This window comes from Phodopus roborovskii, unplaced genomic scaffold (assembly GCF_943737965.1).
Source record: "Phodopus roborovskii unplaced genomic scaffold, PHOROB, whole genome shotgun sequence".
NCBI classification, from domain to species: domain Eukaryota; kingdom Metazoa; phylum Chordata; class Mammalia; order Rodentia; family Cricetidae; genus Phodopus; species Phodopus roborovskii.
Genome location: NW_026126482.1, coordinates 8,622,038 through 8,639,892, shown reverse-complemented (window position 1 = coordinate 8,639,892; position 17,855 = coordinate 8,622,038). Strand labels below are relative to the sequence as shown.

The window sequence follows — 17,855 nt, the reverse complement described above, 5'->3', positions numbered from 1 at the left end:
TGCTGAAAATAACAAACAGGTTGAAGGCAGGGCTCCCTGTGCAATTGGTACTAGAATTCCCTAGGGAGCTGGGGTGAGGTCTGAGGTGGGGTCTGAACATCAAACGGTTCTAGTGTTTAGCTAGGGTCTCTAAACTTATTTGGCATTCTACTGAAATCGGTAACTCCTTTCCCATATATGTCTGTACTCAATTACACACTGAACACTTACCTGGTAGTACTGAGCCCATGATAGACATGGAGATAGAGCAATGACTGTGTCACACAAGGTCCCCAGGACATGTGGCAGGTTAGTTGGAGAGATAATCACAAAACAAGCCAACAGACGAGTTGCTCCTGATGGTGACAAGTGCTGTGGCCTGGTTACACCTGGGCACCTTCGCCACATGGAACCACATAAATTCCAATGTTGACAGTGAGTAAAACCCTCGTTCAAGTGGCTCATAGAGCTGGAACACTGGATGAGGGGAAGCCAACTGAGACTTGAGAAGCCCAAAGGCCAAGCTGCTGAATGAGGATCTAACTCCCCAAGAGCACAGCCTGAGAAGGTCTGAGGGCAGTGCCCTGGGAGGCCAGTGTAGTTCCCTGAGCACAAGAGGCTAACCTGGGTTCATCTTTTAAAGATTTGTTTCTATGTGTTTATGTGCTTAAGTAAGGGCACCCATGTACCATAGCACACATATGAAGGTCAAGGCACCCACGTACCATAGCACATATATGAAGGAGGTCAAGGGGGGTTTCCAGAATTTCTCTTTTTCTACCTTGTTTTCCTGTTTTGTTTTGGTTTTGGTTTCCCAAGGCAGGGTCTCACTATGTGGTTCCGGCTGTCCTAGAACTCATTATGTAGACCAGGCTGGCCTTGAACTCAGAGATCCACCTGCCTCTGCCTCCCAAGTGCTGGGATTAAAAGTGTGAGCCACTATGCCCAACTGTCTTCCACCTTGTTTGAGGCACAGCCTCTCCTGTTGATTTTGCTGCTGATCTGTGTACTGGTCAGGAAGCTTCAGGCCAATTCTCCCGTCTCTGCTTCCTGTCATGCCACAGATACTTCACCACCACATCTAGCCTTTCCGTAGGTTCTGGGATCCAATTAGATCATCAATCAAGCCTGCCCAACATTGAGATATCACCCCAGTTCCTGACTTATTCTTTTAGGAAACCACTGGATTAGCCAAAGTTCTCTAAAAGAGCAGAACTGATCAAATGAATATCTCTATATTTAAAAGGGAGACATTAAACTGGCTAACAGACTGTGGTCCAAACAGTCCAACAGCGACTGCCTCCTGATGCAAAGGCCGAGTCCAGTAGCTGTCCAGTCCATGAGACTGGGTGTTTCTGCATCCCGATCTGGTGCTGGGGTCCTGAGGAATTCCTAAAGTGCTGCTGTCTTTGGTGCATTTGGGAAGTCACAAAGGAGGAGGTTCTGATACCACTGAAGGGACGCTCCAGCATCAGGACAGAAGAACTTGAAATGAGAGTAAGAACCAGCGGCAGAAGTAAAAGCTTCCGGCTTCCCTGTGTGGCCCACACTGGTAGGTCTTCCCAGCTCAAGTAATCTGATCAAGAAAGCCCTTTCCAGATGTGCCCAGCTGTTCAGGTTTTAGTGGATTCCAGATGTGGTCAAGCTGACAACCAAGATTAGCCATCACCATCACCACCACACTGAACCGTGTCTCTGTGCCAACCCAGGTGCTCCTGGGACCAAGGCCATTGACGCCCACATCTGAATGCCTAGTGCCATGCTCAGGCTGGCACAGCATTGGTGTCAAGGCTGAGTGGGCTCTGCTGCTTTCTCCTGTCTCTTGCCTCCAGCTCACCAAGCCAAGCTTCGCTTTTCTCTGGATACAGTGAGCACAATGGCACCTTTCCCACACAGAACCACATGAATCCCAAAGTCAACAGTAACACAGTAAAACCCCTACAGTTCCTGGGCTTTTATGTCTGTTACTGTTAGGTCTCCTCTACTTGAAGCTGGATCTGTGGTCCAAGGCAGAGTCATAACACAGGAAGGAACATGGGCTTCAAAACAACACACTGATGCTGGATGCTGGACACAATCCTAACCTTCCTGCCAAATGGATAGGGCAGACTGCTCCATTGCACTTTCCCTGCACTAGCCCAGCAGAGACCTCAGACACTTTCTAGTTGGCGCAACAGAGGATGCTCAGATGCTGAGGAAAGATGCTGTAGCAGCCAGGCTGGAGATGCAGCACTCCATAAACACTCAAGAAAGGACTACGGCAGTCAGAGTCCCAGAATCACCTGCAACATGAACTTCACAGGGGCACCTCCTTCCAGGAGGAAAACTTTCCACGTTGGCTTGACTCCCCATTCTGTGTGAGGTCCTGGATTGAAGACCCGACGTCACAAAAAACACAAAAAATCAAGCACTATGGGCCCATTCGGCAATAATTTCAAACATAGAAACTGGAAGTAAATATTAATTACTAACTACAGTTTTTCAATATACAATCCTTTTTAAAAAGTCTGTGGAGAATTCAATGAAAATGTCCCTGTAGGTTTGGTCCCCAGTTGGCAGTGCTGTTTGGGGACGTTAGGGAACCTTTACAAGGTGCAGCCTTGCTGGAGGAAGTACACTACTAGGGATGGGCTTTGAGTTTACAGCCTTGCCCCATATCCAGCCCGCACGCCAGTTAGTGTTTGTCATTGAAGACAGGATGGCTCAGCTGCCTGTTCTGGCTGCCGGCTGCCATCCCACCCACAACCATTATGGACTCTCTGTGGAGCCATCGGTCAAAATAAACTCCTCCATGAGTTGCTTTTGGTCATGATATTTTATCACAGCAATTAAAATTAACTAATACAGTGTTAAGGCTGTGTGAAGAGCTACTGAGAAACACTAAATGTTCATTTACAAACCCCTTCCCACTCCACACCATCCTTAGACTATCTTCCATGTCTCCTTGCTCAGGTGATGAGCCCAGGCCACAGTGAACGCCTTTCCTATGGCTGCAAAGTCTGCACCGCACAGCATAGCATAGCATCGCTGCTCCTGCCCGCGCTGCTGCTGCTCCTGCTGCTGCTCCTGCCTGCGCTGCTGCTGCCCGCGCTGCTGCTGCCCGCGCTGCTCCTGCCAGTGCTGCTGCTGCTCCTGCTCCTGCTCCTGCTGCTGCTCCTGCCCGCGCTGCTGCTGCCCGCGCTGCATCTCAGTGACTGAAAGAGCTTTTTACCAAACATCAGCACTGCGCCTGGCATTTTAACAACACAAACCCTTCCCCAGTTACTCTGCTATCATTCACACTTTGAAGACCACCATGGGCTCAGTGGGAGAGCACTTGCCAGTGTATGGGAGGCTCTGGCTTTGATCTCCAGTACTACAAAACAAAATTCAAAATGTTTAAAAGTCATGAAGGTGGCTTGTCCAGATCCCTCCAGAAAGAGGATTTGAGCCCAGGTCCCATCTCTCCCTACCCAGCCAGCACCCTGCATACCCAGGGCCTGACACTCCCCTCCCCTCCCCGTCCTGTCCCCTCTTCCCCACCTGACCACCTTCTCCACCACAGGACAGACGGCCACTGCACCAGGTGTGCCGGCTGAGCCTTCTCCGCAGCACCTACCCCGGGGGACTAATGTGGCCCATTCAGCTGTGGGGTCTGGAGAGGAAGGACCAACAAGCTGAGGGACAGGGGGGGCCAAGTGGCAGGTCTCTGCGGCCAGCCCGTGCTCTCACAGCTTCATCAGCAGAGTGGCTCTGGTCCGTCATCACTTCCGGCAGGTTCAGAGTGAGAGGTGTCATTTGGACAGTGCCAGTGTCAGGGGAGAAAAGGCAAGGGCTCTCCTCCACACAGGTGTGCCGAGTCGGCAGTGCGCTCGTGTGTGTGTGTGTGTGTGTGTGTGTGTGTGTGCGTGTGCACATGTGTGCATGTGCGCGCAAGTGTGTGCATTGTGTGCATGTGTGTTTGTGTGCTTGTGCGTGCGTGTGCATGTATGCGTGTGTGTGCACTGCGTGCATGCATGTGTACATGTGCGTTGTGTGTGCGTGTGTGCATGTGTGCATGTGCCTGTGTGCACGCGCGCGTGTGTGTGTGTGTGTGTGTGTGTGTGTGTGTGTGTGTGTGTGATATCCCCCTCCCTGATCTTTAGACAGGGCGAACCTTTCTACTCTGTGAGGGTTTCTTCCTTCTGCTGAGGGTCGGCATCCCATGGTTCTTTCTTTCCAGGATTAATGGAATGGAATCTGCCCTTCAGAGAGTTAAGGGACTCAAGAACATACCTAATACTTATTACATTCATGTATTTAATGATGGTGTGAGCCTGCTGGAACTGGAATTACAGGGAGTTGTGAACCACTACATGGGTGCATGGAACAGAACCTGGGTCCCTGCATGGGCAGCAAATGCTCTTAGCTACTGAGCCCTCTCTCCAGCCCCCCACCCAAACTGAGCCCATCCACATATCACCCTACTCCAGCCAGCTCCTAACACACCGTGCATGTGGGCACACACAGGCCTTGCAGGGTTGGTGTTTCCTGCTTCCCTTGTGATACACCACACCTGTCATCTGTGAGCAGTGTGAAATTCGCTGGGCTCAGCCTGGTCCTCTGATCCATTTCTCCATCCTTAGGGACACCAGCATATGATCAGGACTCCCTGCCCTTTTTCTAATCCCCTGCCAACGTGTCTACCAAGCCTTGTCCTTGTATAGTTGGAGAGGACAAACCTCCTCACACACACCCCATGCAACCTTACGTTGTGGCAAGAGGACACTCTCCTGGCATCACATGCCATCAAAGTACCAGAGCTGCCACACAGGCACTGCAGTCCCGGCTAGACCGAAATTCTGTGTGCTAGAATTAAAGGTGCCAGCCACCACACTCAGATAAAGGTACCTACACTTTAGCTCCCCCCCCCCCCACCTTAGGCCAACACCATAATAGGTCAGGGCATAGCAAATCCCAGTTTTACCTTGCCAAGTAAAATCCAGTCCTCGGCTGGCCTGCAGTCTTCCACTAGCTCTTACTACAGAATGCACTCAAACCATGAGAAGCATCAAGTCTAGGACACATGATGTCATTGTTCCTGGATGCACTTGACTTCCAAATTTTCCTAGGCAGGGGAGGTGGGGGGGGGGGCGGGTCAAGCGCTGTGCACAGACTGTCACTAGGGGGAGCTCTTCCCCAGTAGACCAGTGTAGATGACAGCTAATCTCTGAGACAGTTGCACCACTTTACCAACTGAGGGAGAAAACCCACATAGATGAAGGGGAAATCAACTGCACACACCCTTAACATCCTTTTCCAGTGCTATGACATGAACAGTACTGGACTTAAATAACGTAACAGCGGCAAGGAAGGTACAGGTCAGGCTCAGGCTGCTGGGAAGCTGCAGAAACGTTACCAAGCCCAAGACTGAGACCAGCAAATCACCTCACTAACCTGGGTCAGCTCAAGGTTTTAGAATCATGGCCTCCTTCCTGTGAAACACGAATGGCAATCTGCAGAAATGGGCCTCCCAGCAAACCTGGATCTGAACATGACCTCGTGATGACTAGCAGTGAGTTACCTATAATTCCCAAGATTATAAAGCTGAAAATAACCTCAGAAGGCAACAAGAACTGGTAACAGCCAAAATGCTCATACACAGGGAAGGCCGTAACTAAAACTGTCTTTAAGACTTAAGTCAGGCATTATCTGTAACCCCAGCACTCAGGAGACTGAGGCAGGAAGACTGATTAGAGTTAGAGGCTACGCTGGTGAGCACTAGTCCAGACAGGTTATACCACAAGACCTTGTCTCAAAACAGTAAAAATTTAAAAATGCAAGGACTTACTGTTAATAATACACCCAACATAGTGTTTGGCAGTGCCTAATTGTTAATAGTACATGGGAGGCCAGAGGACAACATTCTAGAGCTGGTGAGTTCCTTCCTCCACATAAGTCCTAAGGACTGAACACAGGCCATCAGGTTTGGAATCAAGTGTCCTTACTGAGCCATCTCGCCAGCCCTACCAAGCATTCTCTTAAGCTAGGCATGTGACCCGAGCTGGTGGGAGCTCAGACTATGGACTGACCGCTGGAGAACCTGCATGGGACTAGATCCTCTGAATGTGGGTGTTATGTGACTTGACCTGTTTGGGGGGTGGGGAGCAAGGGGCTGGCAGTGGCACCAGGACCTATCCCAGGGGCATGAACTGGCTTTTTGGAGTGCATTCCCTATGGTGGGATACCTTGCTCAGCCTTGATACAAGGGGGAGGGCCTTGGTCCTGCCTCAACTCTGTTTGCCAGACATTGTTGACTCCCCAAGGAAGGCCTTTCCCATCCTGAGGAGTGGACTGGGGAGTGGGGAGGGAGGAATGGGGGTGGGGAAAGGGGGTGGTAGAAGGGATGGGAGGGGGAACTGGGGTTGGTATGTGAAATGAAAACTAAACTAGAATAAGGTAGAAAGACCAATTATTAGATGCTGATTGACTGACTTCTTCAGTGTTGTATGTAAAGCACCGCTTGTCCTGTCTGTTTGCCAAGCATGCCTTCACTTAACTCCCGGGAACGGAGCGACCTGGACTAAGAACGGGAACAATGGGCGGTTGCCCTAACAACCTGACTGCCAGTATGCTTCTGAACTGCTTCTTCCCTCCGGCCACCCCACCAAGTGGCTTTCAAGTGTAAACTGAGGGTGCAAACTGGACCCTGGCTGTGGTTCTCTAGTGACATCTCTCTTCCTTTCACTCATGTCCCAGGGCTTCCTCTAGAAAGATCCCTACCCACAATTGTGATATTTGCCTGTAACAGCATTCAGGAGGATTGTGAGTTCAAAGCCAACCTGGACTAAATAGCGAGTCCCAGACTAGCCTGGACAACATGATGAGAACTTGTGTCAAAAACAAAGAATTACCACAGACTTACCTCCACCTTGTTTGCTGTCAAGGAATTCAAAGTCATGTTACTTAAGTCATCCATGTAGGTCCTCACTCTTCACGTATTTATTTTTTTAAATATTCCTTTTTATTTATGTGCACTGGTGATTTGCTTGCATGTAAGTCTATCTGAGGTTGATGGATACCCCGGAACTGGAAATACAGTTGTAGGAATTGAACCGGGGTCCTCTGAAGAGCAGCCAGTGCTCTTAACCTCTGAGCCATCTCTCCACATTTCTATTACATTTCATATACCTTAACTTTCTAATTTGTATTTGTCTCAATTTGATTTTGTATTTATTTCTGTTTTACAATGTTTCTCTATGTTTGCCCTAATTTGTTATACACAACACCAGGCAGAATGAAGCCAGACATACACCCTGTAATCAAATGACTTTAAAATACTGCAACAGGATAGTGATGGCACAAGCCTTTAGTACCAGCACTTAGGAGGCAGAGGCAGGCACACATCTGTGAGTTCGAGGCCAGTCTGGTCTACAAAGTGAGTACCAAGACGCCAGGACCGTTACACCGAGAAACCTGTATCAAGACCCAAAACAAACAAACAAACAAACATACTGCAGCAGCCCAACACTGCAGTTCCGAGTTCTTAGTTAAGGTGTTAAACAGGGTAATAAACTCCACCTCTCAGACTTAAAACAAAGTTTAAAACTGCAGAATCTTCCTGGGATGAAAAGAGAAACATCGTAACTTCAGAAGTTTCATAATAAAAGCCAGTTTTATTAAACGCTCAACCCTTAAAATTATTTTTAAAAATCCCATCCCGATCCTGTGCTCCCTCTAAATAAATACTGCCTATGCAGCATCATGCACAACAAACTCTGCCGTATACATAAAATCCAGCAGACAGGGCCCTCCCAGGGGACATGCTGTGCCAGTCATGTGATGGTTACTCTTGGGTGTCAACTTGACTGTATCTGGCAACCAGTGAAACCTAACCAGCTGGGCAAACCTATCAGACCTAACCCCAAACCTGGGCCACACATTCCAGTGGCAGCCTATAAAAAGACATGGAAAAGGGAAGCTTTTGCTTTTTGCCTGCTTGTCCTCTCTCTCATTGCCGGGTTCATCTGTCCTGCTGCTGAGACATTCCTTCGCTAGTATTAGAACCTACTTCTTCAGGATTCCAACATAGCTGCAGCTCTCTAGGGATTCCTCAGGACTCCAGCACCAGATCAGCTCTGCTGAGACATCTACCCAGTCTTGGCCTTTCCCTCCGGAGACATTCGTCATTGCAGTATTCAAAAAGAGGCTGTAAGCCATTCTGATAAATCCCACATGAGTGAGTGAGTGCGTGCATGCGTGCGTTCTATCAGTTCTGGTCCCCTAAAGACCCATAAAATGGGTCCCCAATAGGTAACTGGCAATGGGGTAAGGATGGAAAACAGCTAATACAAGCCCTTGTTTACCACAGTAAGGTCAGTTCAGTCTCAGCACCACAGACAGGACTAGGGATGCACAGTCTGACCAAAGTTTTTTGTAATTTCTAACAATTTATAAACACTGAGTGCCCACAAAGTCCAAGAGAAGTGATCAAATGATACAAGCGAAGGCCTTTGCCTCTCCCTCTCAGGAGTCATTTGGAAGCCCAAACAGCTTCACAGTTCCGGCTTCCCGACTGCTGTCGTATTTGCCATCTTTGTCATCACAGGCAAATGCCAGTAGAGGCCTCTTGGGGTGCCAAGCCACGGTGAAAGTCGGGGACTCACACTGCACCTCCCACAGCTTGTCGCCTATAGAAACCAACATAAAGAATGCTATTAAGTAGCACACTCATTAGGTACTCACAGAGGACACAAAGGCAGAGATGCCACACACAAGGCGGTGACGGGCTCTATACTCCCTAGAAAAACAATCTACAGGGAGCAACTTACAGACAGCCTGTCCTGTACTGAATGCCAATGACAGCCCTCTCCCTGCGAGGCAGCTTTTTAAACTATGAATGAGGGGGGAGCAGTGTCTTAACAAAGGGACACATAAACGACACACACAGGAAATGAGGCCGTCTGTCTGTCTCCAAACAAACAGACTCTGTACACCACAAAGCCTTGCAAATAATTTCTTCCAAAAGTTTACTTTTCTAATTTGTTGATATGATACATGATTTCTTTCAGTTCTGCTCCAATTCCCCACACACACCCCACAGCTTGAGTTAAGATTTATAATATCAGGAGATTGGGTGATGCTCTTAGCAGCTAAGAGGCACTCACTGACTGTTCTTCTAAAGGACCCGGGTTCAATTCCCAGCACCTCCATGGCAGCTCACAGCCGTCTGTTTAACACCAGTCTAAAGGGATCCAACACCCAGGGATCCACTATGACCAAAAGGCACACACAGGACATAGATATGAATGCAGGAAAAAATAGCCACACATGGCAAATAAGTGCTTTTTAAAGAAATGTTTACAAAAGACAGTGTTAGCAGGTCAAAACATGGCCAACAAATTACACTGTATACTATAAAGATGTAAGCATGTATATCTAAAGTAACTCTACGTCAGCGACAGCTATCTACAACTTATCTGAATAATTTCTAACCTATGTGGACATACCCAGTGGTTTGGGCACTCACTACTCCACGACGACTTTTCTTTAGGTGTTTAATTCTGTATCATTTGTTATGGGTTTGGTTAAGATAAAAAATTCACACAACCCAAGAAGACCAAAGCAATCATGAAAAAGCCTGAGGGCTGGAGAGATGGCTCAGGGGTTAAGAGCACTAGCTGTTCTTCCAGAGGACCTGGGTTCAATTCCCAGCACTCACATGGCAGCTCACACCTGTCTGTGACTTTGGTTCCAGGGGATCTGATGGATCTGACACCCCCACACAGACACACATGCAGACCAAACACCAATGCACATAAAAGAAAGAAAGAAAGGAAGAAAGAAAGAAAGAAAGAAAGAAAGAAAGAAAGAAAGAAAGAAAAGTGAAAAATAAAAGCCTGAAATGTTTCCCAAGTAACCATGCAGCCTTACAAATGAGTACTGTGCTGGCTAGTTTATGTCAACTTGACACAAGCTAGAGTCACTGGAGAGGAGGGGCTTCTACTGAGAAAATGCCTGCAGAAGATCTGACTGTAGGCAGACCTATGGGGCATATTCTTAATTAGTGATTGATGGGGAAGGGCCCCACACACTTTGGGTGGGGCCATCCCTGCGTTGAAGGTCCCAGTTTCTGTAAGAAAGCAGGCTGGGCAAGTCATAGGGAACAAGCCAGTAAGCAGCATCCTCCATGGCCACTGCATCAGCTCCTGCTTCCAGATTCCTGCCCCTTTGAGTCCCTGTCCTGACTTCCTTTGGTGATCAACAGTGATATAGAAGTATGTCATAAGCCCCAAACCTATTTAGTTACATTGTTTAATCATAGCAATAGTAACTCTAACTAGGATAAATACCCCAATAATTTACTGCAAAGATTAATCACTAAACAACATATAGCGCTGACTGTGTGAGACTGATATTACAATTCCAGGCTACTAGCTCAGACTAATGCAAAATGTGTGGTATGTCCAAAAACTGAAATAACTCTATTAAAATGAAGTTCTATTCTATACCTTATCAGGAACAAAATCAAAATTCATTCTTACCTTGTTCTAAACTTAACTATCAAAAATATTTCAGGAAATATGTCTAATGTTATTTACTCCAATAAAAGAAATGCAAAGACATAAAAAAAAAGACTAAAAAGAAATGTACAAAAAAATTAGCAATAGTTAGACCTAAAAAAGTGAAGCTGGCGAAGTAGCTTATCAGATAATGGCATTTACCAAGCAAGCCTGGTGACCTGAGCTCAACCCTGGGACACTTATTACCCTTAACTGGTTTGTACACCTGCTCTACACACCTAACACACCTATACCCAAGGTCACATGAAAATTCTCAGGCACCTTTGTACCTGACCCCTTTGGGCCACGACTGGAAAGTTTTAGCAGCCTGCCCTAAAGGCCCTGATTGCAAATGGCTGGCAATGCTCACCCAAGATTAATAACCAGCTCTTTAACACCCAGGTCCATGGTCCTCTCTGCTGTAGTCTACATGCTGTAGATGGTCCCATTAGGACTGTGCTGGCCAGCGTGAACTGTCTGTCTAGATGAGGCATGCCTGTGAGAGGCTCTAACTGGGTCCCATGAGGCAGGAAGACCCACCAGCATGCGAGTTTCAGGGGCTGGCTCTGGACCGAGTGAAAGGGGAAGGGAAGCTGAGCCCAGGCATTCATGCATGCATAGCTCTCTGCTCTCGGCCGTGATAAGCTGTAACCTGACTGTGAGCCAGACCTTCCTTTCTCCCGCAAGCCGCTTTCCTAAAGGCATTTTATCACAGCTACAGGAAAGGAGCCAAAACAGAGATGATCACAACGTGGTGACAATCATGCAAAATTCAGCAGAAAAATGGATTCTCCATGTTTCCTCTCATTTGGGGGCCCTAGATTTTAGAGACACATAAAATCATGTATTTACAAATCACTTCAAAGTAGAAGCAAAACTGAGGAACCCAGAAGACTGATGGGAGGGGCCAGAAAGGGGGCAGTAAGATGTGGGAGGGAGCAAGCACAAATGCCCAGCTCTATCTCATATTTAAAAACCTGCCATTGAGACATGATGGTGTATCACTTTAATCTCAGCACTCAGGAAGCAGAGACAGACAGATGTCTGTAAGTTCAAGGCCAGCCTCAAATACATTAGAATCCCAGGCCAGTGAGAGCTCCAAAGTGAGGCCCTATCTCAGGAAAACACACACTTTTTACAATGAAGAAGTAATGCACTGCAAAGTGCTTTCCTCCGCCACTCCCCTTCAAACCTGGCAACTCTTCCTGCCCTCCCATCCCCTCACTGCATGAAACTGACAGTCACATCAACACGCCTGTCTCAACAAGACAAACCCATTTCTGATCATGCTGGTGAAGTAGCAGCATGCAGAGCTAAAACGTGTCAAGAGGAGGCCTGAGGCCAGACATCAGACACAGCGGGTTCAAAGTGAGTCACCTGTCTCGACTTCGGCTATGTCAATGAAATGATCCTCTGAGGCCGACGCCAGCATTTTCCCATCGTGGCTGAAACTGAGGGTCCTCACAGGCCAGTCCAGTCTATGACAGGATGGACAGAAGCATCAGAAATACCCCAACAGAGGAAGGAACAGTTAATTTATCTAACAGGAAAGGCTGATAGTCACTTACCTGGAGAAGCAGCGCACACACACTAACTCATCGACATCCCAGAGGCTAACCAAAGCATCTGCACTTCCTGTGGCGAAATACTTCCCCATGGGGTCAAACTTGATACAGATGCAGTTAGAAGGATGGGCATTGATGGACTGCACAGGCTTTAGCTCGGGGTAGCTAAGAAACAAGACACCTGGCCATTAGTGTTCAGAAGAGGACTGTGGCACTAAAACACCGAAAGAAAAAAACAAGCACAGCACAGGCCTAAGTATATGAACTACACCACTTAACAACAAGATAAACTAGTGACATCACAGAAAATTACATCCTCTCTGGATTCTCTGAGAGCACCGCCTTGTAGCAAAAGAAAAAAGTAAGAGTGGCACACCTAAGACACAAGCAAGAAAATGAATCCAGGACTGTTATACCTAGCAAAACTATCCAATACAGGAAACACAAGAAAGCACAATAAAGTATCTACAAGTTTTTAAACATATAACTACTTCAACGTCCACAGCCAATATGATGAATTTTGCTTTGTTCTATTTTGTTTAACTTGGGATTCACAGCAAACTCCAACCTCTCCACACAGAATGTATGCCCTCCTCTGCTTTGCATTACTCACTGGCACAGAAATAAGCACAGGCTCTTATGAATTTTAGTTCATTTTCATTTACTTAGAGAACAAATGTTTACTGAGATTCCACTGCTAAGGCAGGCATTAAGTTAACAATTCAGTGGAAAACAAGGTAAGCATAGTCCTTTCCACCATGACATTATAGTATAATGAGAGGTAGAGATAAATAAGTACACGTTATAATACAGAATTAAGAAATGCTTCCTGATAAGGCAGTGGTGGTGCACACCTTTAGTCCCAGCATTCGGGAGGCAGAGGCAGAAGCAGGCATCTCTATGAGTTCGAGGCCAGCCTGGTCTACAGAATGAGTTCCAGGACAGGCTCCAAAACTACCACAAAAAACCCTATATCAAAAAAAAAAAAAAAAAAAAAAAAAAAAAAAGAGCTTATAGGAAATGCATTAAGATACACTAAAACCCTCCTCCAATCCTGGAAAGAAAGCAGGATAGAAGAATGAAAGTTTACAAAGTGAGTTCCAGGACAGTCAAAGAAACCCTAAAAAAACAAAAACAAAAAGGTGGATAGAAGTGACTGTGCTAGAAGGAAAATAATATTTAAGCAAAATTTTAAGGGAGTGAATTAGCAACTCAAGGTCCCTGGCCCAAGTTATCTGATAATTAAGTGAACAGTGAACATTTACAGTCAATATCAGTAAGAACTCAATAAAATCTATAATATCTGGCTCAAATGTGCCTATAAGAAACTAGGATTTTTTAAATACTCGTTCTTTCAAATCTTTTAGTTAGGCACGCACCTAACTCATCTATATACCTGGCAGAGGTATGACAGTCCCCCAAGCCAGAACCCCTCACCTGAGAATGTTGATACAACCATTGCCATTGGTCAGGAAGAACATGTTATTATCATTATTCCAGGAGATTTCATTGACCTCAAACTTGAACTGTTCTTCTGCTTTGGAACGGTGTGTCTTAGCATCAATAAAGGTCACAACATCATCCTTGTTGCCCACAGCAATGGTCTGCCCATCGGGACTCCAGCAGATATTAATGTTCTCCCCTGGGAACCCAGATACAAGCCATCAGCAACATCATCCTTGCCCATCCTCCTCCAGAAGCTCATTGTGCTATCCTAGAAAGAAGATCAGAGCTCTCTTCAGCGCTCAAATCACCAAGTCAATGGAAGGATGCTGTTGCCGCCACCGGCCAAGCAGTAATCTCGAGTCTAAACCTTTGTCGAAAAGCACCACGCCATCCACTTCCGGGTACCAGTCTTGTCACCAAAGTCCAGGAGTCCACGTTACACACATTAAATTAAAATCTTCAACTCCATTGAATCAAAAACACCGCCTTTTCACTTTACTATCTATACTGCATTTTATACTACAATATCTATACTGCATTTTAAAATCTATCAGAATTTGTTGCAGGAGCTGGGTGGTGATGGCACACACCTTTAACTCCAGCAGCCAGGAGGCAGAGGCAAAGAGAGAGAGTCGGATCTCTGAGAGGTCAGCCTAGTTTATAGAGAGAGTTCTAGAACATCCAGGGCTACACTGAGAAACCCTGTCTCAAAAAAACCAAAACAAAAAAGCTTTGTTTAAAAAAATAAAATAAAAAGAATTTTGTTGTGGTGGGGCTGGAGAGATAGCTCAGCAGTTAAGAACACTGACTGCTCTTCCAGAGGACAGGGGTTCAATTCCCAACACCCATGTGGCAACTCACAACTGTCTCTAACTCCAAGATCTGGCACCCTCACACAGACATACATGCCGGCAAAATACCAATGCAAATGAAATTAAAATAAAAGCAAATAAATTATATAAAAAGGAAAATTTAAAAATCTAAAACCAAAAATGCTTCTTAAAAAAAGTTGTAAATGACCTCTTAGAGTCAATAATGCTAGACTCAAGATTTACAGGGTACTATATAACACAAACACAGCATTTGAACTTAATACACAACTTCCCAATCATTTCTCTGAAACCAAAGTCAATCCAAGTTTCAGCCATTCTAGCCTGTCAGAATCTCCCAAATTCTCCATGCCTTCACACACACTATTCCTCTTTGTATTGTTTCCAATGCTCACCCACTCACTCTGGACAGAAACTACTATAGATGATTAAAAAAAAAAGTGTTCAAATTCTCTCTTCCTTGTCTCCTCCAGACGGACATACGTATGCTGGAAATTACATTAGCTTTTCCACCTAAGGTTCCCCTCTCAAGTTACCTTTAGTGTTCACAGTGGCAATGCACTTTGTAGTCCTCACATCCCAGATGCGAATGGTTTTATCGCCAGACGCGGTGACAAAGAGGTCAGGGTTGCTTGGATGCCAGCAAAGCTGATCCACACTATCTCCGTGCCCCCGGTAGTTGTTTTCTTTGACCTTAAAAAGAACAGAATCCAGATGACACTTCACACAGATGCACCTGCCTCCACCGGCAACTTCGTACCCTGGAACCAGCAAAGATCTGGACAATTCAAAACAATCCAGTCCTTTCCAAAACGTCAGCCCCTGTGAATTGCTCTGAGCTTCGACCCTGGCTCTTACGCTTGCCCTTCCTGCCTTCCTTTCCTTCTTTTCTCTTTTACCACCACCGTCATCCCAGTCCACCTCTCCACTCCCAAAGGATGTGCCATCATTTTCAAATAAAACCTCCTCGACACCATGGGCACGCTACCACTCACCCCATCAGTTCCTACTCACTCCCCGCCGGGGAGTCCTTCCCAGGGCTTCCAGACTCTCGCCGCTCCAGGCCACCTGATTCACCGCCCCTGTCCCGCAGCCCCTTCGCCACACCTCTTTCCTGCCACCAGGTTCACATCCGCCGTCCTCCAGGCAGCCCCACCGCACCCTTCCTCATCACCACCAACGGGTCACGCTCCGATCCATTCGTCCCCACCCCCACCCCGGCCCCCTCTTCCTCCACACACATCCCTCTTCCCGGCCAGGGCTAAGCCCTGCAAGCTCACCAGCCGGTCCTTCTCCAGCAGGAACACGCTGGCAGTCTTGTCGAAGGACCCCGAGGCCAAGCGACGGCCGTCGCAGCTCCAGGCCACCGAGTGCACCTTGGCACTGTGCGCCGGGAACTCGCGCGTCTTGCTGTGGCCTCGGAACAGCTCCTGCATCCCGAGCACGTAGCGAGACGGGCCACTGCTCATAGAGCACCAGGGCGCCATCGAGCCGGGGCCGCTCTGGCTGACCGGCGGGGGCCCCAGGATCGACGTGGGCACCGCCATGCCTGTCTCTCTTTCTCTCTCTCTCTCTCTCTCTCAGCAGAGACCGCGTACCGGCTGCTAGCGACAACTGGGCCTGGCGCCGCTGCGGCGCGCATGCGCCGGGAACGGCGCCGCGTCACTCTGCGCAGGCGCGCGCGTCTCACCTGCCCCAAGGGACTGCAAATCCCGACATGCAACGCGTATCCACCTCTAACTTTTCGAGTAGCGTTTTGCAAGAGTTCGACTTTTTTAATGGTCTTCTTACCAGTTTCTTGATAGCCTCGCTTATTCGAAGACCAAGATGAAGCCTCTCGTTTACTTAACCAGTAAAATATCTTTTATTATCTTTTTCCCCCTGGAGATAGGGTTTCTCTGTGCAGCACTGGCTGCCCTGCAACTCACGTTGTAGACCAGGCTGGCCTTGAACTTGGATACTCCTGCTCTTGTTTCCCCAGTGGCGGGATTAAAGGCGTGTACACCATTGCCAGGCTAAAAATACCCTTTTTCTAGAGTTGTTTTTTCACTACAAGGCCCTTACCCCCCACCCACCCACCACCTGCTCCCCTTAAAGCAGAATCACTCCAGAAGTAAGGTCAGCTGTTTGTGGAAATAAGGAGTTGGTTGATAACAGGTGTGGATTTGGGTTGAGCAAGGTTGCTTGGTTGATTTGGGGTTTGGTTTGGGTTTTTTGTTTTGTCTTTTGACCTTGGTTTTTAGAATATACTGCATAAGCATGACAGTAAATTTTTAAAAAGTGCAAAGTAAAATGACCATTTGTGTATGCCACTCACATCTCAGATCCTCCCACTTCTTACATCTCTCTTAGAACAAGAGTATCCAGCTGGATAAGAATCAATGGTGAGCTTCCAGGATGAGCTCAGGCACTGTAGAAGAGCTGTGAGCTTGGGATAGGGATCACAGAAGGAATGCTCACCATATAATATATACTTGTGTGAAATGTCCATATGAAGCCAACTGTGGTATCACAGGCTTGTAACTCATAGACACAGACTTCTAATTGTTTGGGGATTGCTTTTTGCCTTTCTTTTTTCCTTGAGAAAGAGACTTGCAATGTAGCTCAGGCTGGTTTGAGACTAACGAGATAGTCCAAACTGGCCTTGAACTCCCAGTGCTGGATTCTGAGCATGTATTACTACACCCAGACAGAAGGGCATTTCCTGCTGGGATATACAGATGTCTCTTCTTCAAGGGTGGGTGCACTTTCAAATTGTAGAGATGTATAACCATTCATTCTTTTGTTTCCCTAATATTTCCTAATGTTATTCTCTTAACAATGTTGCAGTAAAAATTTCTATATATAATCCCTACTCCAAATGACTTGGCAGATTTTGTTGATCCCTCCTGGAAGGCATCACCCTCCCTGTGGAGTGGAGGGGGGAATGGGATGGGAGAGTGGTGAGGGGCATGGGAGGGAGGGAGGAGAGGGGGGAAGGGAGGAGAGGGAGAGGGAACTGGGATCCATATGTAAAATTAAAAAAAAAAATTTGAAAAATTTCTATACAAACTTCATTATGAGTGTCACACTTTATTCAGGTAATTCTGCCAAAACAGTTAATGAGGAGTTTCTAAGAATCTGCATCTAGCCATGTGAGGAATATAAGTCCTAAGTAATAAATGAAGCCACATGTGCATGTAGCTCCTGCTTCTACAGTCTCTTTCTGATCTCACTGCAATCAGGCATTTTTGGAAACTACGAAGATTTTATATTAAAAGTGTCAATGAAATCACTGGAATCTTTTGGGTAGAAAGCTATTTGCTATCTAATTTTCCCTCCTCACATTTCTTTTTCAAATATTTTATGTGGTTACATATTTTTACATGCACTGAGAACTTATACCTCCTTGTGTTAGAGGCAAAGTGGTCTATCCCAAGTCACAGGACTAACACGACAGAGCAAAGTATTCAGTTTTTCTAGACAGGGTTTCTCTGTGTAGGCCCAGTTGTCCTAGAACTCACTCTGTAAGCCAG

At 46.8% G+C, this 17,855-nt stretch overlaps 1 protein-coding gene across 1 annotated transcript; it reads right to left on the bottom strand.

The window, feature by feature from the left end:
• Positions 1–7,593: 7,593 nt before the first annotated feature.
• On the bottom strand, positions 7,594–15,911 carry Thoc3 (THO complex subunit 3). The gene is made up of 6 exons (XM_051194263.1): positions 15,621–15,911; positions 14,877–15,033; positions 13,502–13,706; positions 12,068–12,229; positions 11,877–11,977; positions 7,594–8,627 (listed from the first exon to the last, which is right to left on the bottom strand). Exons 1-6 carry the CDS (start codon positions 15,885–15,887, stop codon positions 8,464–8,466), a joined length of 1,056 nt encoding a protein of 351 aa, XP_051050220.1. The 5' UTR covers positions 15,888–15,911; the 3' UTR covers positions 7,594–8,463.
• Between the last annotated feature and the right edge of the window lie 1,944 nt (positions 15,912–17,855).